This window comes from Osmerus eperlanus, chromosome 2 (genome assembly GCF_963692335.1).
Source record: "Osmerus eperlanus chromosome 2, fOsmEpe2.1, whole genome shotgun sequence".
NCBI lineage: Eukaryota > Metazoa > Chordata > Actinopteri > Osmeriformes > Osmeridae > Osmerus > Osmerus eperlanus.
Genome location: NC_085019.1, coordinates 111,176 through 139,136, shown reverse-complemented (window position 1 = coordinate 139,136; position 27,961 = coordinate 111,176). Strand labels below are relative to the sequence as shown.

Here is a 27,961-nt window from a genome sequence, read left to right as displayed (position 1 = left end):
CAGAAGGAGCCCCTGGTAGATTGAGGTCAGATTCTGGTACAGTACACAATAAGTAGATTTAACCATTCCATTTACTCAAATACACACACATTCACTTATTTCATCCCCTTTATTCTGAATGTCTTCCTGTCTTTTGACTTTTCTTTCTTCCTGTTTATCGCTTTTATGTCAGGTTTCTCTGGCCCTCCCCCTTGTTGTAACCTGGAGGCTGAACATACTCTTCCGTCTTCTCCCAGTCCGTCACCCACCCCGCACCCCCACCCTCTCCACCTCGCCCTCCGTTGGGTCCTGCGTTCGGCTGGCTCATAGCTCCGTAGTGACCGCCTCCACCTGTTCGGTACATTTCTTCAGTTTCATTGGCCAGTTCATCCTCATTAATGATGCCACACTTCTCATCGCTTGTGTCCTCCGCATCTGCCCATGGCTGCTTCTCTCCAGATGCAAAAATCCCTGTGAGAGAGAAACGGCACCAGGTGAGAGGAGGGAGAGAGAGAGCACCAGGTTACAGGTGGAGTCTGTCTGAAAGGCTTCCACTGGTTTCTCTTCACACAGGTGTCAGATGGGATTAGGAGAGTGGATACATACCATAGAAGATGACCCCTCCATAGTGAACCAGGCTGGCGATGAGGAACACATACTGCCATTCATCACGTGTCTGATGAGTGCAGACAAGTATGTTGTTTAGGGTTGGGAACAAACTGTTCAGTTAATGTACAATAAAGGGAGTTTATCCACAATGCTGACTCCTGAACAAGCAAATCCTGTTACAAGTATTTACGTCTTCACCTTATGCTTGGTCATAGCTCCAACAATAAGAGGACACACCATCCCAGACAGAGTGCCTACTCCATTGGAGATCCCCATCAGGATGCTGGCATAGCGGGGAGCAATGTCTAGGTGATTGACATTGAAACCTAAAAGATTATAAAAAGACACTCTTTATGATTGAGTCTCAGTGAAATGGTAATATTAAGTTTGTGTCTGAATTGTGTGAGTGGTGTTCTGTTGGAACTCAGGTAAGGTCCTCACAATGGTGAGGTGGATATGATAGGTGGATATGATAGGTGGTTATGATTCGGGCAAAAGTGAATTTACTTATTTACCAAAAGTCAACCCCACAAATGTAACTGTATGCTGTACATTACCACAACCCTCAACTGAAGCATACAGGACATAACTTAATACGGCATGTACAACCTTGGGTTAATATATGATGCATTCTAGTTTGTATAAAATCTTAGAATTGCCATTTACATCATCTTTGCTTGCGTACTGTCGCTACAGATTGTCAATAACAAATATTTGAGTGAAACAAACTGTGTTTTGTATCCATTGGTGCACATCATGAAAATCATTAATATTGTATTTTTTTACCTGAGATGGCAAATCCGCTAAAACCCACAGCGAGGACCAAGAATGAAATGGCTACAACTTTGGTGTGTGAGAATCCTACCACCAGCAGCAGAGTGGCCTCCATACCAAATCCTAACATAGCAACAGACAAACAGAAACAAGGTACCATGAGTGGAGTTCTCCCTGACCTTGAGTTCCTGACCTACCCATGAGTTCCACTCAATACCAGTAGTTTGTTAGGGCACCGTGGAACCCCAAATGTTATGTCTTAAATCTTCACAGTAAATTATCTCAACAAGATCTAACAATGTTAGTAGGAAAAATAAAACCTAATATCTTCAGTCACCTAAGGTAGATAGGGGGGGTGGGGGGGGATTAATGTTGCCGGGCGGTGCCACTGTGGTGGATTTTCAAGTCATATCATTTTAAATTCTTGTGCTGTCAAGGGGTGCTGCAGCACTCCTTGTTCCCGCAGCCAAGGTAACCATGGACACACTCAGGTGCACAATGGCCCAAACAGATTCTACCAGCCCCCCCCCCCCCCCCCTTTTAATTCACTTTGTGGTTTGACCAATGAGCATCCTCTTATCATCTCTGGGGTGGTGAAGAAGTCAACCACATGAAGCGTGTGCCAGGCATGGAACTTACATGACAACAACATAGCTTTTGAGGACGTTAGTGTCGGTGCTTCAAACTTAAACTTAACAATTGTGATCAAATATTCACCTGGCTAAATCAGTTTACATTTGTGTATGGAAAAATAATGTTTGCTTACAAAACCAGAATGGTTTCACATCTTTTAACAGTGAGGACTGTAAAAGTAAAAAGATAATTGTATCTCAGCTGCGTCCGGTGTAGCAGAATATCTCTTTACTCTCCTGCATGTCTGCAAGCTCAGGGTTTATGCAACCTCTCATGCACATATGCCTCTCACATGCACAGGCAGTTGTAATACCATGTGGTCGTCGTATGTAAACAACACAAACACACACCATGCATTTCTCTCTATCCATGTCAGCATATTACATGTAGCAGTGCATGACATTTTGTGAGATGACGCAAATAGCACGTTGGCAATACCCTAAATATAGTCTACTCGTGCAGCATCATTTTTTTTGTTGATCATCGTTTATCATCCAAATTTTGGGGGGAATTCCATGGACTTCAAGGGCCTCAATATGCAAATCTTCAAATGTCAGTTCTATGCGTAATTCATAATGTTCATTTGGTACACTCTGACAACACATGATTGTAGGATATCTTATGTGATCTGCTGTTTATTAAAAACACAAGCCTATAGTGTAAAGTGCCCCAGGGTGACTCTGCCCTTGCTAAAATACAAAATGACACCATCTTCTTCAACTGTAAATCTCCACGCCTCGATGCTTTGACAGGTTAACATGTTTTATTACACAACTGTTTGTTACATTTAGCAAAAAACTTAACCTGGTTCAGTTGTGTTTCAACCCTTTGGTTTGCATCTCAGTGGTTGAGGTTCACAGTAGTTTAGAATAGGAGAATTTTCTTTCCTACATTTAGCCTTGCTGACGTCGCTAGCTAGGAATCCCCCTGTGGCTCATGGCTACTCTTGTGTTGGTGTGTCGTCCACACTCGCTCATCCTTCCATGGCCAACACGGCTCCATCCTACCCTGAGAAGCACATGGTGCATGTTGAGCAGGTGCTCCGTGGCTCTGCATCTGACCAGCACCCCCTCTGCTCCCCTCCTGACCTGAGACCGGCTGAACCACAGGGGACGGGCAGGACACACAGAGGCCTACAAGGCAGCAGATGGCCACAAGTCTGCTTTTCACCAAACAAGATGCTTACAAGATGCTTTAATACTGCCTATCAAACCCTACACAGAGACACTGCAACATTGTCCTTGGTTCCCACAATATCACACACAATCAGGATCACAAGTTATTCAGGATGTTTATTCAACCATTCTTCCGAGACAACCTCAAGAAACACCCAGAGGTCCACTCAGAAAAGCAGGCTGACTGAGTAACATCCTAATAGCATGTTTAAGGTTACTGATGCTAAAGTCTACACTGTTCTGGCGGCTATAAAGAACCAACAGCTCAAGAGCACCTGTTGTTGATCCTATTGCTGCCATGTAGATGAACCACACAGGATCATGTGCTACATGGAACTGAAACTCTATGGTTAAGCACGAGTATAGCATTCTGATAGCCTCATGACTGTCACCATGGGATCTGCTGCACGTTTGGAACAGACATTCTCTTTTCCTCACGTCCCTACCTAACTTATTAGGTATCACTCAAGCTATTTGGCTTCAAATTATGAATCTCATTCCCCCCAATACATACACACATACTGTAGATGCACATACACACATACTGTAGATGCACATACACCACAGCCCACCTCCACAGTTCATGAGCTTTCTGACGTTGGTGGTGGTCATCAGATTGTGAGTTCTCAGGTAATCTGCCAGCTGGCCCCCGATGGGCACGATGATGGTCATCACCAGGTGAGGCAGGGCTGACACCATCCCCACCTGAGAACAAGCAGACAGGATGAGGGACAGAAGGGCAGAGGGAGAGAGATGCATGGTATACAATATAAAGTATCAGGTCACTCGTTAGGATAGCCTCACCTTGCTGATCTCAAAGCCAAACACCTCTTCAAAGTAAGCTGGCTGGCTGATGAGCAGCAGGTAGAAGGTCCAGCTCCGGCAGAAGTTGGCCACAATGATGGCGTACACCGGCATGGAGGTGAAGAACTGTTTCCATGGGGTTTTGAATTTCTGAAACAAGCAGGAATGCAAGTTATCTGTATTTACTTACACCTCACATTAAACAGAATAAGTTTAGCTGAATTAGGAATGTACGTGTGCGTTCCTGTGTTTGTGACAGACTCCAGTCTCAGCCGGGTACCTGGAGAGGATTCACCAGGCCAGCAGACTCTCCGATGGCGTCTTCAATGTATTTCCTCTCCTCAGGAGTGATCGTGGGATGAGCGGCTGGACTCTCATAAGACACCAGCAGCCAGAAGAGATACCAAAATATCCCAACGCAGCCTGGGAGGGGAAGGGGAGGTATGGGGGGGGGACAGAGAGAGGGGGGACAGAGAGGGGGGGGGGGACAGAGAGGGGGAGGGGACAGAGACAGGGGGGACAGAGAGGGGGGGGGGGACAGAGAGGGGGGGGGGGACAGAGAGGGGGGGTAGAAATGTTGGAGTTGAAAGCATGTGAAATAGGGGGGAGGTCGGGTGATAATAGTAAGAGGGGGTTGACAGAAAGGGTTTGGTAGAAGAAGGGGAAGGGATGGAAAAGATAAGAAGATGAAAACAATCAAAAGTGGAAAGGTGAATGTAGAAGGAGTGTGGAAAAGGTAGGAGAGATATTTGGAAAGAGAGTAGAGATACAGGGAAAGGTAGGAGAGATACAGGGAAAGGTGGGGAAGGTATAATACAGAGGAAAGGCGTTGCCATGATGAAATATAAAGAGATGTAAAGCAGAAGACACACAGTCAACGAAGTGCATTAGATAGGAAAGGAATATAGAGATCAGAGAATACAAGAGGACAGGGAACATCAGAAAGATGCACAGAAGGTATGTCTTTGTCGGATAAAGACAAAATAAGGATAAAGGAATATTCTATCAATACATCCACTATGTAGGCACTATCTACTAATAATAGTGAATTTTCACAGAACAAACTAGCCAGTAGGCTATCATGTATGTAAATATATGGAAAGTTACAATGAATAAATCACTGTTTTGTTACTAACCATATAGGTAGAAGACAGATGGCCACCCTGTGTACTGCACCAGTATTCCAGCTAGAGGCATGGCCACCACAGCTCCAGCATAGGAACCTGACACAACACAGCAGAGACACAAACTGAAACACTTACAGTGTGAAAAGAAAACCATCACTAGATCACTAGTGATCACTTATGATCACTGAATCTGGTCCCAGTTCAAATGGCCCTGTAGCCTTTTATTGTCTACCCTATGGCCGTTACAGCAGGTTCTTTTCAGTATTAGCAAAGATAAAGATACCTGTATAGCCAATTATGTGAGGCAAACATACTGAAAGAAGGATCTTGACTTGTCTGCTGTATCTGAACTAGCATCCAGACAGTCTTGTCTGTTGTATCTGAACTCGCATCCAGACAGTCTTGTCTGTTGTATCTGAACTCGCATCCAGACAGTCTTATCTGTTGTATCTGAACTAGCATCCAGACAGTTTCTTCACAGGAGTTTTTCAGAAGCTTAAAAACGTGTTTTAGACTGTAGCACAGTTCAAACACTGTTAACTGATTTATGTCTAGGAAATTCGGTTTTAAAGAATGGGATTACAAAGAGAGAATGTTAAACCCACCACAGAAGGCTGTTGTGGCCAGACGACTTCTCTCCAGAGGTGGAGCCCACTTGGCCCAGATCCCATGGCATGCTGGGTATGAGACCCCCTGCAGGACATAATTAAAGGATGATGTACAGTAAATAGAGAAACACACACTTTATGCTTGTGTGCACACACAAACACACACTCATTTGTACACAGTGTACCTCAACGAGGCCCTGGCATATCCTGACTAGAATGACACAGCTGTAGTGGCAGCGGGCGGCAGATGGAATCAGCATGTTCAAAGTAGATGTGGCCACTATGGCAAAGCCAAACACTCTGGAAGAGAACACAAAAACAGGCAAACAAACATTTATTTTTAAACAACTGCATCTCAGTGATTGAGATGTGAAAACAAATCTAAGTGGTTTCAAATGATTAAATCCTGTTTTCTTTGTACCACAGGGCTTTAAACTTGACATCACGCTTTTGGAAAACATGCAGTACAGCTACGCTCTGATGGTAACTATAGTAACAGATTTTATTCCAAAAATACCAAGATTTAAAACCAGGGTTGGATTCCCATGAGTGAAGAATGATGGAAATGTCTGAAAGTGTATTTTGTTAAATCAAGTTATCAGTAAATACCTGTTGGCAGCAAACTTTTGACATATGAAGCCACCTGGAATCTGTGTGACGATGTAGCCCCAGAAGAAAGAACCGTGTATCATCCCCACCGTCTCTGGGTCCCATCTGAACTGTGCTGCCTGCAGGGGAACAACACAACACACAACATCTACTCATTATACTTTTTGTCAAAGTTTGGAATCTAAGAGGAGGCTACTTTAAGAGGTTCCAGATGTTTAGCTTGTACATAATTTTAAAACGTACAGTAATGGTGCAGCATAATGAGATGAATGACATTAATGTCTACTGGTGATCAGTGATGGTGATCAGTGATCTATACTGGCCTTCACTGACATGACCAGAGAATGATATTCTGAACCAAGAACATTCAACACTTACCACTAGCACCTCCTTGTTGCCTTTAAATACAGTGTGGTCGTTGACCATGCTAACAATGGCTACGCCCAGATTACAGCGTATACCAAAAGAGATGCAAAAGCCCAGGCCAGACAGGATGGCCATGATGTAGCGGCGGGGCAGGCCAAAGCAGGTACAGTCAACCACGGGCAGCTCCTTCTCCTCCACCAGCTCCGGACGCCCCTCGGCTGACAGCTCGATAGTCTCGCCATTGGGCTGCCGTTTCTCCAGCAGTCTTGGAGGACACAGAGCGGAACAAGTTAGAGGGACAGTCTGGTGCCGGGTAGAGCCATGGTCTGGTGCCGGGTAGAGCCATGTTGAGGCTGGGAAACTGTACAGGCTGAGTAATTTGTTGTGCCAATGTCATAAATGTCATAAAAATGTGAGTAAAGGCATCCTCATCCACATAACGTTTCATTAGATTCTGATGTCAGAGCAGATTAAAATGACATCACTTTTTGGGGCATTAATAGGAGGACCTGGTCAAGAGCCTAGTGCTTCAAGCATTTAAGGCTTGCAGTAGACATGTATGAAAAGCTCTCCACTCATTTCCTGTAGGTAGATACTGTATACACCCATTAACATTTTGCATAACCCTTTTTTCAAGCTATGTCACACGGCTTCACAGATGCCCACAGTTCAGCCCCTATGACTACGCGGATCTAACCACTGACTGATACAACAGCAACAGCAGCAGTGCTGATCATAACACTTGTCACCAGTCATCATCCAATCACAACACTTGTCACCAGTCATCATCCAATCAAAACACGTGTCAACAGTCATCATCCAATCACAACACTTGTCGCCTGTCATCATCCAATCACAGCCCATCCTCATGCGCATCAGTAGAAGTTAAGTGAATGCGTCAATTTGCCAATTAGTTAACGTTATGACAAATGGCTTGAAACAATACACTGTATATTCACACAAAACCATACCCTCACTGCTGCAGCAGGCCACCTTTTGTCTTGTATTTCATTGTCACAAAGTTGGCAACACGTAGTAGTAATGGCTACTTTTTACTTAAGTATAAGTCAGAGCCCATACTGCTTTCCTTTGATAACTTGAGTGAAAAAGTGTAGTCAGTACTTCAACTTTTACAGAGTCATTTTAAACATGAGTATCTGTACTTCTAGTTGAGTGAAGGATGTGTGTACTTCTGTCATCTCTGGTGTGCAAGCATGTGTGTGTACACAGGGACAGACAGGCACATGGACAGTAGGCTGCATGGTTTCCACTGGGCTGATCCAGTTACTCAGTGAGCAGGAGAATTGTGTCGGGAACAGCAACCAGAATCACCACACAAATTCCATTGACACCAAGTATGGTGTTTTTGTTTTACCCATGCAACTGTCAGCTATAATCATAGAGTTGTATCTGTGGTCAGATAGTTCTATTTAATATAGCTCCCTTCCTCCTCTACACACTCCAACACAAGACAGACTCAATTATTTATACATTTGTGGTGGAGATAAATTATGCATTTTACTTTCTTCATCCCTGTAACTAAGATTAGCATTGCTATCTATCTATATATCCATCTATCCATCTATCTATCCATCCATCCATCCATCCATCCATCCATCCATCCATCCATCCTGTACATGCATCTTTCACCGACCCCTTTAGGGTTAAAACAGCTGATTCTATGTAATCCTCCAAACACAGAATAAATACAATCAGTTAAAGAGAAAGGACCACATACTTTTTGTTCTCCACTTGGTAAACTAAAATAAATGGTATCTACTGTAGTAATATGTTGAAAGAGAAAGCAAGAAAATCTTTTTATCAGACATCATGTAAAACGCTTTGGATAAAAGCGTCTGCTAAATGAATAAATGTAAATGCAGAAGGGATAAGAGACTGTCTCTTCCGGTGTATTCTCCCCCCCCTCCCTCCCCTCCTCCCCTCCCCCACCGCCCTCCCTCACCCCCTCCCCTCCCTCCCTCACCCCCTCCCCTCCCCCCCCCACCCTCCCCTCCCCCACCCACCCTCCTCCCCCACCGCCCCTCCCTCCCTCACCCCCTCCCCTCCCCCCCCCACCCTCCCCTCCCCCACCCACCCTCCTCCCCCACCGCCCCTCCCTCCCTCACCCCCTCCCCCCCTCCCCTCCCCCCCCCACCCTCCCCTCCCCCACCCACCCTCCTCCCCCACCGCCCCTCCCTCCCTCCACCCCTCCCCCCCCACCCCTCCCCTCCCCCACCCCCCATCGACCACCCGTCTCTCTCTCCCCAAGCGGCAGGCGTGACTTCACTTGCTCTCCTCCCACTCTCTCGTAATCTGTCACAACATACAGATTAGGATTAGAAATGATTTACTTCCGGAAATTTATATGGAGATAAACCTGTTTATCAAATGTGTCACATGCTATTCTCCCACACCACTCAACAGCCTCATTTAGAATGTCATAATAGTACAGTAACTACATATTGTACATCTAAGCACTACTACCTGTTTCTTAATAGCCAGTCTTCCATCGATGACCCTCCCCCCCCTCTCTCATCACATCTGTCTGTCTGGGACCCTCTCATCACATCTGTCTGGTTTATATAAGCTTCCTTTGGTTTGTTTTTAGTAGAATTTCTCACAGATTTATAAAAATGTCCTAGCTCTGTCTTACCAGCATGAAACCCAGATTTGAAACAGCACTATGTACTGCATTTATGTCTGTCAAAACTTGTCAAAATGGTAGGTGTTAAATATGTTAAATATGCAGAATCATCATGATCGGTTTGTTCTAACTCACCCTTCTCTTCCAAAAGTAAACCTCATATATAAATACACCAACACATACACACATTTGTAATCACATACACATAAAACACATGCATGCACACAAATTAAAACTAGCCGTAGGAAATCATGAGTAACCACCAACGATAGTCCTTCATATATTGGAGTAATGTAAGTATTGCAAGGATTCTCATTAAGCATCCGACAGACTGCAGCCTGACCCTTACACATATGCTACCTGCTAATGAGACTAGCCCACAGCAGTAATTACATCATATTTCTGTAACACAATCACATCCCACTTATGAATAAAACGCCATATTATTTTTAGAAATTCTATTATCACAAGGTTTTTTTTTCCAATATGAGTTTTCCATTGTTTGCACACCAAACGTATTTCCCACTTGAAGCATAACAGGAATATTTGTATTTGTTGTAAAAGGTTTGACTGTGAGGCTTGGCTGCTGGGTAAGTGTTAGACCTGCCAACCTGAGGGTTTCACCCTCCCAGTCCAACACATTTCCACCAGGCATGGAGAGTGCCATGCCAATATCCACTATCCGGATCTATTCAATTGCGTACAGAGGTTTTCGGTCTGCGCCCGTTAGAAATTGAAAACAAACATAGAGGTTCCAGACAAATTTGTATTTGTGAATTGATCTTGCGATCAATAGCATAGCCAACATCCTATCTTTGGGGGGTCGCATCTTAGAATCAGGGTGCCACAAAAGCTAAACAAATCAACAATTCCTTAATTTTTTTATTGTAAGCAATCAGAAATCTGTGGGCCTAGTCTAGGTCCTCTGTATGACAATAACATTTAAAGCCATGTCAAATGCTATGTTGTTCACTTACTGACCTTACCAAATGGCTTTGACTAGACTTTGACTAGGGTGAAATAAAAAAAACCTTGGTGTCATTTACCACAGACCCTTCAGTACCACAGTGATCATCTGAGAAGCGCGAGTCTATATTATCCCAACCTGCATTATCTGGAGATAATGCAGGTTGGGATCAAAGGACTTTAAGTGGACTTTCATGTGCTTTTAAAACAACCTGTTGGAGTATTTATTAAACAATGCTGCTTCTTGTATTTTACCGTTTTTAAGAGTACTTTAGACAACGACACTCCAATATGAAATTTGGGGACCAGATTCATCCTTCCTTCCCTTGGTGAATGAGTTAGCAACAAAGACTCTATTGTTACCTTTTATATTAAATTCACAGATTCACAGTGCTCAATGTGTTCCTGATAATCCCACAATAAGAGGATGAGCAAGAGACAGAGAGGCAGAGAGAGAGAGAGAGAGAGAGAGAGAGAGAGAGAGAGAGAGAGAGAGAGAGAGAGAGAGAGAGAGAGAGAGAGAGAGAGAGAAAAGAGAGGGCGAGCAGCATCAGTAGCAGAAAAACCAATGCCATGTTATATAATGCCAGACGATCATTTCCCCCCCATGCTTTACATATAATGAAAACTGTATAGGTTGCCAACACTTTTCTCTCATTCCTTTCCTAATATTGTTTTCCAACACTCTGCATATAATACACTTCTTTGCCTGTTCTCAATACTGGAATGAATAACTAAGGATGAGTGGTTTAGTTTAAACATTTTCACAGCCCAATGTGAAGACTAAGAGTAAAGACATTAACCAACAGATACTCTCTCATAAAATTGATTGCAATCCGCTCAGAAAAGCTGTAAAATGATTGCTCTCCTCATTTGAGTCAAGGTAACAGCAGTGTCGGCCTCTGCCCCCTCCCCCCTCAACACGCGTGTCCCTCTCTCCCATCTCTCTCTCGTGAACAGATTGGGTCTCAGTGGGACTGTGTTACCTAGGGAGACACCCCCCTCTTCTCACCACACACAATCTCTCTCTTTCACTCACTCACTCTATCTTTCTAACTTACTTTACACATACAGAAACACAAGCAGACATCAATAAACACTATATGGTCTTTACACACTCCTCCAATTCCACCAAAACATTGTAAAATAGCTTTATACAGATAAACGTCCACACGATATTTGTGGGGATCATAAATCGATCGTAAGCAGCTTTCTTATTTCAGATACCCATGTATCTCTTCATTGTATCTCTAAATGGACTTTGTTTTTTTTATAAAGTGTGAACAAATCAGTGTATTAAAAAAAATATTATTTCAGGGACACTGCATTTTATTTGCAACCTTTGCACCTTAGTTTTTCAGGTTTATTTTGCTATCAACATGTAATTGGAGGCTACAACAGACCTGTCATTTTATTCTAAATAATTAATCGCTTAATTTTTTTTTTCCTTTTGTCTGTTTGGGATATTAAGTAGGTGGGTTTTTAATGTATGAACAGTCCATTAGTTCCATTGTGTCCCAGGTCAGCACTGATCCCAGCAACTGCTTGATTCCACAAGAAAGAGCCATGAAGAGCGAGGTGCTTCCTGGCCTTACCAGACCCTAGCGTACTTAGCAAAGTTCAAAATAGAACCAAGAGACGCCTTCTGAGGGAGAACACCTCTAAATAATAGATGAACTACTGACTGTATTCACAGTGAGAGATCAGGGCTCTGACCTGTGAAGCATCTTGATCACATTCACCAATATACACCAAGCAATCTGCATGTATACAAGGCCACACACACACACACACACACTTTAACACATGTATCCACAGTAACTGCAAACCAAACCGCATCTAAAACCAATAAAAATGCTTCTCCCCATCCTCAAGCAGCGTGCATGTGCGTAGCCAGTTAGGGGGAGAGCTGTCGACTCGCACGCCCCTACTCACTAATCCAGGAGACCCTGATGGGATGATAGTCATCTAGAGGCCCTGAATGGGACTGTAGGGAGGGGAGGGTTCAGAGGATGGTGGAAGGAGGGCTGGAGGAAGTGACACGGCATGGGGAGGAGAGTGGGATGGGGTTAGTTTAGGGATTTGCATGGGCCAACAGCTGGGCTGAGAAACAGGATATTTCAGGATTGGATTTATATGTTTAGTTGCTACCTCAAATCCTGAGAGAGCAGTGAGTTTATAAAGCCATAGTTATTGCACATCGCCCTATCCACGTGCTTAATCTCTTCTTATTGAAGAAAAACTATGTATCAATATCTCTAAAATAAAATACATAATAGTGCAGATATATTTCTTCTATACGTTTTTTAATTTACCCATTATTATACATTATACAGTTTTTATTTCAATTTGATATTGTCTTTGTCATCAAGTTAATAGGATATTCCATTTATTTGATATAAATTAAACAGATATTTGCAATTTGAGCTTTTTTATATTTCTTGACAACATTGTCAATGTTGTCAATTCCTTTTGTGACTATATCCCCCCCCCCCCACACACACACACACACACACACACACATACGCATTAGCCTAATACCCAGACAGGACACGGCATGGCATGACATCGAAAGTGTCAAAGATGATCTTGACAGAATCGAGAAATCTATTTACATTAACTAATCAACTTTGATTATAATTTTGTTAAAGAGTTTGAGGGATGGAATAGTAAATCAACATTAAAATAATGTAATTGCAGTTAAATTATTGGTCATGAACTCATTCTTTCACTACAATCCAGATGTTGCTCATGATGTCATTTGAGCGCAACATCAGAGCGCGTCCAGGTACCATTTGGATTAAAGGCGCGCTCCTGCGACCCAGGTGTACCTGGTAAGTACAATTTCGGCAAAGACCCCCCTCTTATTTTAAAGTTTGCATATACCTATATTTATCGAATGCTTCTTCAAAAACTTGGAAAGAAAGTGACAAGGGAGCAAAATTTGATTGGGGGAAAAAACTAGCAATCAGAATTACAAACCCATCTCTACAAAATGCGTTTAACCTGAACATAGCCTACTGAGAATAACTTAAATAGTAAATTTCGAGGGTACCTGTGTATCTTTCCCAGAGTTTTGCCGGCAGACGCCTTAAATCTGTCTGGTCGGATCTCCATCCTCGCAACTCCCAGATCCGGCCGGTGTGTTACTGTCCCGTGCGCACTCCCGCTTGAGCATGCACACACATTTTACTGCATCCCTTTCAGTCAGTCCATCCCTCTTGACTCAGATACTACAATGCATGTTCAAAATGCACATTTGGTAATCATATCGCTGTCTATAACAAAACTAAAATAAAACATTGTGTAGCCTATCTCTCTTATCTTGGAAAGATACAAATTCCTGGAAAACGTCCATGTAGTAGAAAAGTCGCTTTTATAAGAACCCCCCCCCCCCCCCCCCCCCATACACACACAAAAAACAGGCAACTTTTCACATATTCCAAAGTATATTTTATTTTTTAAACGTATATTTTAGAACAAAATAATATATAGCATGACATGGTTAAAGGTTTGGCTCCCGCAGGGACCATAAACTGAGTGAATACATTCCATATACTTATGAAATACATATCTACTGTACATTGCTTAGAATAACAGCTTTAAACAGTTAAATAGACAACAATAATATACACCACACACAAAGACACACACATCTACCAAAAGTACACAAAGTGAAGTTGTCATGCATGAAAACAACACATACATGATCACAGACATGATCTAGATGTAGAGGGTGAAAAAAGGAAAGGTGGTTACATGCCAACCCATCCTTAAGATGCCAAAAAACAAAGCAGTACAACACTAATGCAATAGCACATCAGTAATAATATGTAAAAAAGTGTATTTCCGGACAACTTTACCAAGCATGGCATTGGTATAATTGTGTTGCCCATAAGTTCATCAAAAAACATTACCCTGAATGTCTGGAGCTGTCAATATCTGATCATGGCTTCTACAGTAACTCACAGCTTTCAGTTCTGTTGTTTTGAGTACTAGGGGTTCCTAAACTAGAGTTTTACTATTCAGCTATACTAGCTTTACTAGGACTAAGCTATACTAGCTTTACTAGTACTTGCACTCTGCCTTTCGATACTGGCCCTGCCAATACTCCCAAAAGTTCAGGTCAATTGCACCCTCTGTTGGAAAAACTGCAAACTGTTGGCCTCCACTGCCTGTTGTACAGACAGACACTTAAATTGACATAAAATATGTAACAAGCTGGTAAAAGCCTGTGATGCCTACAATACTACATGTTTCCTAGTTAGCATTTTGGAACAGACCATGGCAAGTCTCAATTTGCAGTTATGTGTAGATTTATTTGCACTATAAAGTATGTTAAGATCATACTAAGATATTCAAGTTCAAGTCTTTTATTGTCAGATGCACAGACCAACACAGGGTCAGACTGGGCACTGAAATTCTTAGGACAAGACAATGCAAAGCAACCTGGCATAACATGACATATAAGTACTCAGAACAAGTTCAAGATATTCATCTTAATGGACAAAATAAGACATAAAAATAAGGCCTAAAAAGGTTAGTAAACAGCTGCACCCGCTGGAGCTAGATGATATTTAGGGTTAGTTTCAGTTTACCTCATGATATTTAGGGGCCAATATCGAATAGTTTCTAATTCTTTTAAACTTTTTAACATGTTGATGATAATCAAAATGACTATTTCCCACTAAAAACTACACTATTAGATATATATCTAATTGTAAATTAAATGTTATATTATTATATATTATAGTTTCACTGTTTTGAGGAGAAACTAATTGTCGAGTGTCCCACGACATTAACTACTGAAAGCCTTGTTAGAACCGTGCACCTCTGGTTCTTGATTACCTGCTGCACTTACTGTCCAAACCATCTGGACAGTAAGTGTCTGAAATGTAACAGATATATAATAGTGTATGCACTGTGTTAATCATGTGTATAATTAATACAGTTGTGAAACTATATCGTTTTATACCAGACAACTGTGCGGAACTAAACATATATAGAAGTATATGTTATTAATTATACACATGATTAACACAGTGCATACACTATACTTACTGTATATATATATTTATTTGCATCTCGTCCTACTCTCATGGTGCTTTTCCACTGCATGGTACCGGCTCTCCCCATCTTTTTTGTTTTTCCACTGCGCATACTTGGTACCTCAGGTTTGGCACTTTTCTTGGAACACTTCCGTCAAGGTCCCAAGCGAGCTGAAGCAATACCCAAAGGTGACGTGAAAACACAGCAGACTACTGATTGGTCAGAGAGAATCGCGACACGGGACATCCTGCATAAATCCGTTTTTTTTTTGCACAGCTGCTATTATAGTGGCATATAATAGTGACCATAATTGTTCTATTCACTGGACGACTCTATTAAATGTCAACACACAAAACGCTGTTATCGACTGAGGGGGTGTGGAGGTTCCTGTGGTTAGCAACTAACAGATCCAGCGAGAGAGACTGACCACCAGCTGAGGGGGGTCTATCTGCAGGGGGAAACCAATGGAGCGAGTCCAGTCAAGTCGAGCTGGTACCATGGAGCCGGTACCATGCAGTGGAACAGCATCATCAGTTGTTTTCTCCTTGGCTCACACCCCTGTATCCTGTTGGTCCTCCTCCAGCTCCTCCTGTTGAGGTAGCAGCCTGTAGTGGTCCAGACCCAGGGGTAGGAAGGAGGCCCTAGGGCGACCTGCCCCCTCCTCTGAGGACAGCTGGGAGTTCAACAGCTCACTGGAGTTGCACTTGGTGTACCTCTCATGAGGCAGCTCCTGGCTGCTCTCCTCCCCAGCCAGGCCCTGGGTTCCACGGTTTTGAAGCACAGAGTGGATGATCCCGACCGGCACAGGCAGGGAAGCAAACAGTATCAGCAGAGCTATCATAGCCATGGCCCAGCCAGGGTACTCTAGACTGCTCTCAGAGGCCTGGGGAATACACAGTTAACACATTACAGTTATGAACATAAACTAATGGTTTCAATAATGTGCATGAATGTTGGTTGCTGCATATGTTGCCCTGCAGGGATATTTTTTAAGACTAAATAAAATGTGAAATTGATCATGGCTAGGGCAAAGCAAGCATGACAGTGAAGATTACATAACGCCCAGGGGCAGATACTATGATTTACTCAAGGGCACCGTCATTTACTTCATTCGGGATGAAACCAGTCTCCAAAGTGTGATTGTGTAATTAACTACTTACTATCTGCAGATAGTGAACATGTCTTGTTGTCTTACTGTTTCATGGTTCCATGCCGTGTAGGTGGGTCGCTTCCAGACCATGCGGAGCAGACTGGCACACAGCAGAGTCACCATGGCCAACAAGCACACATACTTCCACAGGTACTTATACACCACCGGGGGACGCCATTTCAGCATAATCTCAATGTCATCTAAAAAGCTGTGGGGTGGAGTGTTTGAAAGGGGATAAGAAATGTTACTGTATGTTTGTCTGTGTACGCTAAGTGAATGTATGTTTGTCTGTGTACGCCTTACCGATCTGCACCATAAACCCAGGCCACACTTATAGTTTCAAAGATCACCACAATAATCAGGGGGAGCGTGGCTGAATAATCATCAAACATTGCCACAAAGTAGTTGCCTGAATGCTGGGTGAACAATAGGCCAATCAGGAAACCGAGAGCACAGCTACACACTAAAACACAAACACAAAAAACAGTTATAAACCTAATATGCTGAAACTAAAAAGCTCTGCACAATCATACAAAAAAAACAATATTTATGTCTTTGTAACAACATAGTGAATATGTATGAACCAAAAGGTCCTATAAAGTCTGAGTAACTATAAAGCAAAGAGATCAAAGTCAATACAGTACAGCCCCGAGACAGATTTGTTTTACTCTCAATGAGAAAATATGTGTGAGCATGTACTTTAACCTGTGCTTCCACAAGCTCTGTGAAGCGGGTCTTTACCAGTCAGCAGAGTTCGGTGTCGGCCCAGCAGCAGGAAGTTATCCATGAGGGGAGTCAGGATTCCCTGCATGGTCCCAAACATGGTGCTGAGGCCCAGGTTGAGCAGCATGAGGAAGAAGAGCGTGGACCACAGTGGGCTGGCTGGGAACAGGGCTATGGCCTCAGTGAAGGCTATGAACGCCAGCCCCGTCCCTTCTACTCCCTAGACGACAGGCAGACAGTCTGTACTCCCATTGAGGACAGTGTGGAACCAATTCAACTCATCTACACTCACATATGGAAAATCATTCTCAGCTAGGTTTGAATTCTGAATTTCTAATTGTTTTAAATAACCTATGCAAGAATCAACAATATTTTAATTTGAAGAGACACTGACTTGTCCCAAATAGACTCTCTGCAAAAGCTTGAGACAAAAGAGAACATATATTCAATCACACTTTCCTGAAGCTTTGTCAGTGAATAAAATGTGCGTCTGATATCTAAAATAGCAAGCTGTAGGAGGTGAGGTGACTGTCGCATGTGCTGATCTTGATTCTTAATTAGCCCCAGAGTTTGTGGCATCGCCTTGTGTACCTTATTCATTTCTTCTTCCAGGTTACAGTCAGTGATGTTAGGTGCCACCTGGGAGCCATAGTGATGGTACCACTCCCTGTACTCAGGTATGCTGACGGAGCTGGGGTCTGACATATTGAACCAGGGCCACCAATGAGGATTCACCTCAGAAGAAGCTTTGACTGTTAGGATGCCAAGGTTTCTGGAGAATTAGAATAACAATTGCATTTATGCAACATTCTGTCTTCCACTGGGTCGATCCAAACAATCTTGTTTAACAACTACCTAACTGATAGAATAGTGCATTAAGGTAGATGATGTACAATCTCTGGAGTCTGTAACAAGACTAGTAACATGAGATTTTAGAGTTCTGGTACTATCCTCATGGAATGGATCCCTAGTGCCTGTGGGCAATCTAAAGGATTCTGTTGGAGTTACACTTAATGTATGTACCTGTTTTAGGCAGGATTTGAACTTTGTTATTGTTAATTACCATAACATTACCATGTGTATAATGTGCCTCACATGTCATTTGGTAATGTTTTAGTTAATGATTGTACATTTTTACTTAAGGTAATTCGATGGAACTATAGCTTATTCAAAACAGATAAGTTAAGCCCCTTTTTAGTTTTTTTTGCCTTTCTTTTCAAGTTCTTCTTACAAACCCTAAACCTCACACACAAGTGCTTCTTACTAACCTAGCCCTAGCCTTAACCCTCACACATAAGTGCTTCTTACTTGGCCACGCATTCCAGGGCAATGTTCTTGGCACGAAAGCCCAGAACAACAAACACAACCAGTGAGGCGAGCACAGAGGTCATGAAGTTGATGCAGGAGACCATGAGAGCATCCCTGTGGCAGTTGTTGTGGATGGGGTTGTAGGAGGAGTAAGCAATGACTGAACCGTAACCCAATCCCAGGGCAAAGAACACCTGAGTAGCAGCTTGCCTCCACACCTGGACCTCCCCCCAAATCTCCAACTAGAGACAAACAAAAAGAGTTTATGTGGTTTTATTGAACTTCATACAGGGGGTGGGGTTACATATACAAATCATATATAGATGAGTACTAGTAAGCATTCAGATAAAGGATAAAGGATGAAGTGTTGTCATCAGTGCCCCTTTAAAAGGTTGATAATAGGTGGTCTTATTATCAAATTAAACACGCCCTCTCTTAATAAAAATATAGAATAACATATATTTATATTGGATTAAATGCAATAGCTTTGTGTTGTAATACATTCAGGCCTTTTATATTATTCTAAAAAATACTCCCACCACTTGGTATCAATGACTGCTGAGTCTCCTTGATTGTATTGCTACATGGTTTCAGTCGTCATGGTAGGTTAGAGTAGCTGTGCTCCCTGAGAATGTGTAGTCTTGTTGTCACCTCATTCCAGGACCCCAGGATTGCATTTGCCAAATCAAAATATCCACAAGACAGCAGTAGTGCTAACCAGTCAGTATCAAGGGTCAACACCTTTACTTAAAAGGTATGACTTTATATAACTCAGTTGTAAGTCTATAATTGTTTCTAGCTGATTTTTCATAGAATGAGGTTTAGCATGCCACTGTGAACCACTATTACAGTACTTCATTGTTCCCATTCATAAATTATGAGCGAAGATGAGATTTCCTATCCAAATAACTGTAGTGCCCCTAGTATTACATCATCCCTTGCACGAGGCTGCACTGCTTATATTGTGAATTGTGAGAAGTAACACATTTATGCAGAGTGGTGGTCCAGCAAGTCTGGACAGAGTATTGAAAGTATTGCATACTAGTGTACTTACTAGTGTACTTACTTTAGGGTAGAACATGAAAGTGACTCCATCCATTGCGCCATCCAGCATCAAGCCTCTTATGAGGAAGATAAAAAGCACCACATAGGGGAAGACTGAGGAGAAATACATCACCTGGAAGAGCAGGACACCTGGTTGATTTCAGAGGTTTCATGTTTAAGATGCTGTTTCCTGAATAATCCCATTGAAATGTGGATGAGAAATGTGTGCTCAGTTACCTTGGCAGAAGACTTGATTCCTTTGATCATGGCCAAGCAGACAATAGTCCAAGCAGCTAGTAGACAGCCTGTCATGATAGGGTTTATGGTGCCCGATGCTTCTATAGAGTCAGTGATATCCAGAGCCTTCCGGAACCAGAAGTAGGAGGTCGGGGAGGTACCTGCACATTCCTTCACTACAGCAGAGAGATCGTTTTAGAGAATGAGAGAGAAAAGGAGATAGCCCTGTTGATTGTGAGTCTAAAACAATCATTTAATTCCATGGTCACAGTCGATGTTGACATAGGATAGTGAAGATAAGTTGTTTTCCCAAACGTAGACCATGTTATGTAATTTACGTATCAAGTAAAAATCTAAAACGCTTTTATGTCTCTTTATTATTTGAATGAGGGGCAATGTGTACCTGTCGTGTTTGTGGCCATGTCGATTGGACACTGCTGCCAAGGTAGGGGATTCTGGAAGGAGTTGCCCAAATAAAACAGGCTCCATGCGATGATCACATTATAGTAGAGAGCCACAAAGAAGCAGACCTATGGAACAGGAAGAAAAGGGTTAACTGAGTATTTACTGAGCACCTTCAGTATTGGTACAGCAGCTCCCTGAGGAGGAGAATGTATATGCCAGGGTTAGGGTTAGGGTTGGGGTGAGTCCAATGGTATCTCATAATAAATAACATTCCACATATGCATCTCAATCAACAAAACCTGGCACAGAATCTACCGTTATTGTACTGACTATTCAACATGAATATGCTATTCAATATCAGAAATGTTATCAACTAGACCGTTTGCAGGTTGTTAAATGACTAAAAATGATCTCACCCAAAACCTTGTGTAAACAGTCTGGCAACAACAGGCCCATCCAGCTGAAAACCTTGTTCTATAATATTGTCAGTGTGATTCTCAAGGTCACTGTACCACACAACTGGAGTAGCCAATCCCAGCCAGGTTAGGAGAGATGTGCTTCCACACCCCAATGCTTCCCTGACGTATACACTGGCCTGCCGCCAACTCCATGAAGAAGAGGGGAACCCCCACCAACAGCAGCATCATGATGTACAGCAACATGAACGCCCCTGAGGGGGAGAGAGAGAGGTAAAAACAGTATCATAATCATTGTTTATTTATTATTTAAAATGTTTAATTCAAAGCTAGTTCAGTATAATAAACAATAGTTATTATTAGGTGTTACTGAGAACTGTAAGATAGTTTTAGAGAATACTGTTTAGCTATACTCACCTCCTCCATTCTGATGGCAGAGGTAGGGGAACCTCCACACATTCCCCAGCCCCACACTGAACCCCACCTGAGCCAGCACGTACTGGAGCTTGCTGTCCCATGCCGGGCGGTCTGCTTCTACTGCAGACGTGGGGGCCACCTGCCCTGCCAGGTCAACAAGCTGAACCTGGGACTGGCTCAACCCTAACTGGGAGCTGCCATCATCACAGGGAAGTGCCGTCTTCTCAGTCTTGTCATGTGAATAGAAGGTGAAATATAGATGTTATCATACACTGTTTTGTCTGCGATGAACATAAATATACACTTTAATTTGCAGTATCATTTTAGCTCAGGTATTAGGTCCAGCTGTCCTGCTTCTAGTTTTGAAGAGCCAGCTCAATCCTTATTAATAACTAGATGGTGCTTTCCTCCGTTTGGCTGTACAGTATGTCCAATAACACTGGCATGGTCTGGTTTGATTATTTTGTAAGGAAGCAAGGAATGTAAAGAACATTCTAAGCAATGCTGCAAGCTGTTACCATACCACAACATATGTAACTACTTGCAGTGCATTTGCTACTTACATTTACATTTAGTCATTTAGCAGACGCCCTTATCCAGAGCGACTTACAGTAAGTACAGGGACATTCCCCCCGAAGCAAGTAGGGTGAAGTGCCTTGCCCAAGGACACAACGTCATTTGACACGGCCGGGAATCGAAATGGACACTTAAGAGCCATGTGATAAGACATACTGAAATTAAGTACTGTCTCATGTAATCATTATACCACACACAGGAGAATCTGTCCAATCTTCTGCACCTGTGTGACCTCACAGCCCACATTGCTGCGGTCTCCCGGTCGTGTAGATTCACCCTCTACAACATCCGGAATATCAGGAGATACCTGTCTGAGCACTCCATCCAGCTGCTAGTCCAAGCACTTGTCCTCTCCAAGTTAGACTACTGCAACTCGCTGCTCGCCGGTCTCCCAGCATGCGCAACCCGCCCTCTCCAGAGGATTCAGAACGCGGCGGCCCGCCTGGTCTACAATCTACCCTTGCTGCTCTTGTTGGTTAGTGGTAACTGATTTAAATTGTTGAAATATTTTTTACTGTTGCTTGCTTTTCTACAGGTACACTTGCACTTATAGCGATTCATGTTGTTTAATTGTAACTTGTTTAAATACATGCTCTTGTGGTTCTTCCCTTTGGCACTTATTTTGGTTGTTCACCATATGTGCTTCATGTTTTGGCTACTCGCAATGTTTTGTGGCTATCTTGTTATGATCAGTGACCTATGCACTTTGTAAAGCTCTCTCTTGGAAGTCGCTTTGGATAAAAGCGTCTGCTAAATGAATACATGTAAATGTAAATGTAATGTAACAGGTGTTTTTTAAACACACACACACGTTGACACACAGGTTTTCCCCACATACACACACACACACACAGGTTTTACACACACACACACACACACGTTGACACACAGGTCCATCAGGGGGGGTGTCTTTTACTTCTTGACAGAGAAGTGGGGCAAGTGTATTCTGACGGTTATAAACAAATGTTTGTGTGTATCGGAGGGGGTGGGTGGGAGGAAAGTGTCATAGGAGGGGGTGGGTGGGAGGAAAGTGTCATAGGAGGGGGTGGGGGGGAGGAACGAGTCATAGGAGGGGGTGGGGGGGAGTAACGAGTCATAGGAGGGGGTGGGGGGGAGGAAGGAGTCATAGGAGGGGGTGGGGGGGAGGAAAGTCTCATAGGAGGGGGTGGGGGGGAGGAAGGAGTCATAGGAGGGGGTGGGGGGGAGTAACGAGTCATAGGAGGGGGTGGGGGGGAGGAAGGAGTCATAGGAGGGGGTGGGGGGGAGGAAGGAGTCATAGGAGGGGGTGGGGGGGAGGAAGGAGTCATAGGAGGGGGTGGGGGGGAGTAACGAGTCATAGGAGGGGGTGGGGGGGAGTAACGAGTCATAGGAGGGGGTGGGGGGGAGTAACGAGTCATAGGAGGGGGTGGGGGGGAGGAAGGAGTCATAGGAGGGGGTGGGGGGGAGGAAGGAGTCATAGGAGGGGGTGGGGGGGAGGAAGGAGTCATAGGAGGGGGTGGGGGGGAGGAAGGAGTCATAGGAGGGGGTGGGGGGGAGGAAGGAGTCATAGGAGGGGGTGGGGGGGAGGAAGGAGTCATAGGAGGGGGTGGGGGGGAGGAAGGAGTCATAGGAGGGGGTGGGGGGGAGGAAGGAGTCATAGGAGGGGGTGGGGGGGGGAAAGGAATGCTTACTTTTTCTGTCTAACTAACAATCTCATATTAGGTGAAACAATCCATTATATCTCAAATTATTTCTCACAAAATGGCAAATTTTGTGAGACAAAACTATAACCATAACTTTTTAAAGTACAGATACCCTACTAACATACGTTTTACTGCCTTTCTTACTCTCTGTACCTAACTCTACGCATCTATTTTACTCTCCTCTATATTTAGCCCACCAATCCGCTTCTTTCTCAAAGACTCAACCCTCCACAGTGGTTTCATGTCCAGTAAGGGTTTGGGCTCTTGGTCAATAACACTGTCTGTTGAGGGTGGTAGCACAATCAAAAAATACAGTAAAAAGTGTAACTAAAAACTGTCCACTCTCAGTTCTCCTCTTCATATTTTCAACAAAGGCTTTCTGATGAAGTCATTTTCTCATAATTATTCACTTACAGGGTAGATGAAATGCTACATATTCTAACAAAAAATGCTAGCTAGCTAGCTGGATCAAATTAGAAACAATGGAGATAGATGGTGAGCCTTTGAAATTAAATGCAAGCTGTTTAAAGATGGCATCCCGTTAATTTCTATGGCAAATGCTCAGTGATGCATTGAAGCTCGCAAAACAGAGATATGGTCAGGCCCATGCTTAACTTTCAACTCTTCCAATCTTGCGCAGCAGAATAGAGTATGCTTTGTTAAGAAAAATCGACTTAAACAGTACAAATGGGTTGTGTATACTATAATACTACTGGAAATATGTTCATTTGACATCCGTATTATATTTTAACATGAGCATGTTTGCAGTTTGTGGCTTGATGTAATTTTTTTAATCATTTGACAATGAGTGATGATTCAAGTAAAACGTAAATATATTATGTTACTTTGGTTTGATATTACTTCAGTGTTTCCCCTACCATTATATTAGGGGGGCGCCCCGCCCCCATAACGGCACGCCCCGCCCCCATAACGGCACCCCCCACCCCCCCTGGAAGGGCAAGTAATTTTTTTTATTTTTAAATAAGTCATTTAAGGTTACCTTTCCTATAAAACAGGTATACAGCTTGCTCATTTATTAAACAAACTACATGGCCTTATGTTGTTTATCTTATTTACACGACGGCATGTCATTTCTGTCTCTACATGGTCGCCGTCGCCCCTCCACTGCCACTTGCTGGATTTAATACACATTTTAGGATTACCATTGAAGCCATTGAAGTCAAAACCTTATACCTCAGTACACATAAATGAAACACATATGAAATCAATATACTTATTTCAATAGCATGGGCATGGCATTACAGCATTTAAACTAAATGCTTAAACTGCACCATGTTTTTTGTCTGGTATCCATGTAGGCAACCAACCATACTAGCTTATTCATGCAGACAACCATACTAGCTCAATCATAAACATACTAGCTCAATCACAACCATACTAGCTCAACCATAACCATACTAGCTCAATCACAACCATACTAGCTTAACCATAACCATACTAGCTCAATCACAACCATACTAGCTCAATCACAACCATACTAGCTCAATCATATCCAAACTAGCCCAATTGTGTCGACCACTTTACAAGTGCAACCGCATAGTTAACCTTAGTAGCTCAAGCATATAGATAACCATACTAGCTCAAGCATGTAAGTAACCATACACACTCCACCATGTAGGTAACCATGCTAGCTAAATCCTGTAGATAACAATACTAGCTCAATTACGTAGATAACCAGACTAGCTCAATTATAGCTAACCTTACAGGCTCAAGCATGTAGAAAACCACCATACTAGCTCAAGCATGTAGATAACTATACTGACTCAGTAGACAACCACACTACTGAAGCTCAATCACAGATAGGTTCTGAGTACAAATTTTGTTCTCATGTGTCAACATGTTCAGAATGACAAACAAATAAATGTAAAAGTAAATTAGATAACCATACTAACTCAAGCATGTAGATAACCATACTAGCTCAAGCATGTTGATAACCATACGATCTCATGCATGTGGTTAATCAAAGATCAAATGAAGGTTGGCTTCACATACTTCAAGTCACCTTGAGTTTAGACAGGTGAATTCTTATAATTTACTGATTGCCATCACAAGTAGTGTGCACACTGTACAATCACAGTAGATTAGTCTGCTCTGAGACAATACAGAAATAACGGTGAATGCAAAATATCCACATCTTCAGGTAATAAATAATGTCATGGAGTAGAGTTATTTGTAAAATATCACTGTATTGGTTGTCTACACAAATACCATTTTAGTATATCTCTGAAGGTTAATTTCCAGTCATTGGTAAACTTGTGGGTTTAGCATTAGAATGATGTTCCCTCCGATGTAATAAAAACATTCAATGCTCCTTGACAATAGCTAACCTACACGTTAGTACACAAGCAGTAGCCTATAATAAATAAACCCCTTTAAATAAAAAACTTTGCAGAATTTTGATTATGAAGTAAACAAAGGTCAAACGAAAAATATCATGAAAGAACACAGGAGCTTATTCAAAATGATGGATCAGGAAATTATAGGATAGTAGGATATATGCATTAAATGTCAGAAATATTAGAGAAATATTTGAAAAGTGGGGTACTCTCGCGTGCTACATAGACCCGATGCCAATGCAGTAAACCCTCAAGCAAACAAAAGAAGGTTGGAGCTTGGGTAACTCACGCAATGCCAAACAAAACAAAACTATGAAACTAAAAAGCTTGTTTCACTTACGCCCTGCAAACGCCGGCCTTTTACACTGCACATTTAAGCTTTATGTGACAAGTTTAACTAACTTATTTGAGAACATACCATGTTGAGTGCCCTCTAACTCGACCTGCAGCACTGGAGGGGGTTTGTCTTCACTTTCTCCTCACTCGTTTACCCTGTAGGGATACGTCTTTACGAACGTTTTACTGAGGAGTTATAGGCGTTTGTAGTTTGATGAATAGTTTTATGCCAATTCGAACGGAGGCCTTCGGAAATCCTTTGGAAGAACTTGACAAGCGCCACGTTTGTGTTTAGAACATGATCATATCAAGGTATGGTAAGGGCACACAGTGCTACCATTGGTTGCAGAGTACTGTTACTTCATGGTCCTTGCCCTGCCCCATTGCCTCAACGACCAGTGCGTAGTCTACCCAATGGGATATAGAAAGCAGTTATATTTACTACAACAGCCAATCCTAAATTTAGCATGGCACGCTATTTTTGTCTTTGTATCTGACGTGTCAACAAACTCTTACAAATAACTAACATTGACTGTTCAACATCGAATCAAGTATTTTTTTGGAACTTAGCCAAAGACATGTAGGAGCATACCGTAACAGCAGTTACGTAGGCTATAGCTAACAACTTTCAAGGCTAAATCATTTTAAAATGTACAAGAGTGTACATTTATGCAAACAAAACCATACGTTTGTAAGTTATATATGTATACAATCTATTTTTGGGAAATCAAGATAACAATCATCAGTTGTTAGTATTTAACTTTATTACTGTATGGGTTCTCAATCACTGCCCTTTGTTATTACTTTCCTAGAGGACAGAATGTGCGACTTGAATGACAAATAAAGTTTAGACAGCATATGTTATACTCCATATTTTGTGTATGCGTTGAGTATTATTGCAATATTCTCGGACAGATGTTGGATGACAATTCAGAAGTTCTACATTGCAAAAACACACCGTTAAGGCCTACATAATCTACACATGGGGATTCCCTTGGGCTATAGTAAATATTGGACTATTTTATGACAACACACACTGTATTCTATGAATCAACCAACCACTAATTTGGAGGCACAGTTTACACAGACATGGGGCCCACAGGTCAGAACCGTATCGCAGTCCAAACTGGCCAACTGGATGACTTGTAACGTGTGAAAAGTTGATTCAACGAGTTATTCAAGTCATAAAGTTAAATACATAAGTGAAATACTACATTGTTGTACAGTTCCAAAATAGATATGACTAAATGTTTGAGCCTTTGTAGATCCACTAGTAATGGTAGTAGACTGGATGTGGAAAAACTAATTGTAATATTGTTGAAATTGCATTAATCTCAAGACATATCAGGGCTGTTCAACATCTGTTTTGTAAATGGATGGTTCATTTATTATTATTCACAATGTATTTGTACTTCTTCACACTAAAATAAAGGCAAAAGTTTGGAGGTGTCATTTTATTATTTATAGGTTATTATGCAATGGGTTTACTGGTCCGGCCCACTTGAAATCTAACTGGGCTGTATGTAGCCCATGAACTTAAATGAGTTTGCCACAAATGGGTTGTGCAAAAGAGACAGTATATATAAATATATATAAAAACCACAATGTAAAGATACCACCAGGGGTGATAGAGGGGCATCAAGGGAATAAGCCTGAATTAAGATTACTGGTTTACTATTGTTTAAGGTTTATGATATGTATCCCAAAAAGCTCCCTGTAGGAAATTAAACTTTAACATTTTGTAAAACAGCCATTTTTACTTTTATCTCACACACTAGCCAGTCTGCAGCTAGGAGTTAAGGACACTTTGATCTGTGACACATGGTTACATGATTGCGTCCTTCTGTGTGTCTTTCCCCCGTTTAGTCTCATCTATCTTAATGGAGTTTAAGGTCACAATGAAAGTACAGGGACTTTAAATATGGAATGAGAGGGGTAATGAAGATTTACTTTTATGCATTTACTAC

At 42.3% G+C, this 27,961-nt stretch overlaps 2 protein-coding genes across 2 annotated transcripts; both read right to left on the bottom strand.

Annotated features, from left to right (window-relative positions):
- Positions 1-138: 138 nt before the first annotated feature.
- On the bottom strand, positions 139-13,488 carry slc17a7a (solute carrier family 17 member 7a). The gene is made up of 13 exons (XM_062484474.1): positions 13,350-13,488; positions 6,697-6,949; positions 6,319-6,437; positions 5,895-6,009; positions 5,707-5,794; positions 5,111-5,197; positions 4,255-4,397; positions 3,975-4,124; positions 3,743-3,875; positions 1,375-1,485; positions 787-914; positions 586-655; positions 139-450 (listed from the first exon to the last, which is right to left on the bottom strand). The coding sequence occupies exons 1-13, from the start codon at positions 13,409-13,411 to the stop codon at positions 164-166; spliced, it is 1,746 nt and encodes a 581-aa protein (XP_062340458.1). The 5' UTR covers positions 13,412-13,488; the 3' UTR covers positions 139-163.
- Positions 13,489-14,651: 1,163 nt separating this feature from the next.
- slc6a16a (solute carrier family 6 member 16a) lies at positions 14,652-26,350 on the bottom strand. Its single transcript, XM_062484462.1, has 12 exons — positions 26,077-26,350; positions 21,044-21,272; positions 20,723-20,880; positions 20,209-20,335; positions 19,806-19,981; positions 19,591-19,701; positions 18,525-18,766; positions 17,808-17,988; positions 17,235-17,436; positions 16,797-16,956; positions 16,539-16,701; positions 14,652-16,226 (listed from the first exon to the last, which is right to left on the bottom strand). Exons 1-12 carry the CDS (start codon positions 26,077-26,079, stop codon positions 15,894-15,896), a joined length of 2,085 nt encoding a protein of 694 aa, XP_062340446.1. The 5' UTR covers positions 26,080-26,350; the 3' UTR covers positions 14,652-15,893.
- Positions 26,351-27,961: the final 1,611 nt, after the last annotated feature.

What these genes read in the sequence shown, in the direction of transcription:
- slc17a7a (XM_062484474.1), bottom strand. Translation starts at nt 13,411, where the DNA reads ATGGAGATCCGACCAGACAGATTTAAGGCGTCTGCCGGCAAAACTCTG. An exon ending in TAGCGGATTTGCCATCTCAG is followed by an intron (nt 915 to 1,374) that starts GTAAAAAAATAC and finishes ATAATCTTTTAG; the next exon opens with GTTTCAATGTCAATCACCTA. An exon ending in GAGCTATGACCAAGCATAAG is followed by an intron (nt 656 to 786) that starts GTGAAGACGTAA and finishes TGCACTCATCAG; the next exon opens with ACACGTGATGAATGGCAGTA.
- slc6a16a (XM_062484462.1), bottom strand. An exon ending in GAATCAAGTCTTCTGCCAAG is followed by an intron (nt 19,702 to 19,805) that starts GTAACTGAGCAC and finishes CTGCTCTTCCAG; the next exon opens with GTGATGTATTTCTCCTCAGT. An exon ending in TGGGTTTATGGTGCAGATCG is followed by an intron (nt 16,702 to 16,796) that starts GTAAGGCGTACA and finishes TCCACCCCACAG; the next exon opens with CTTTTTAGATGACATTGAGA.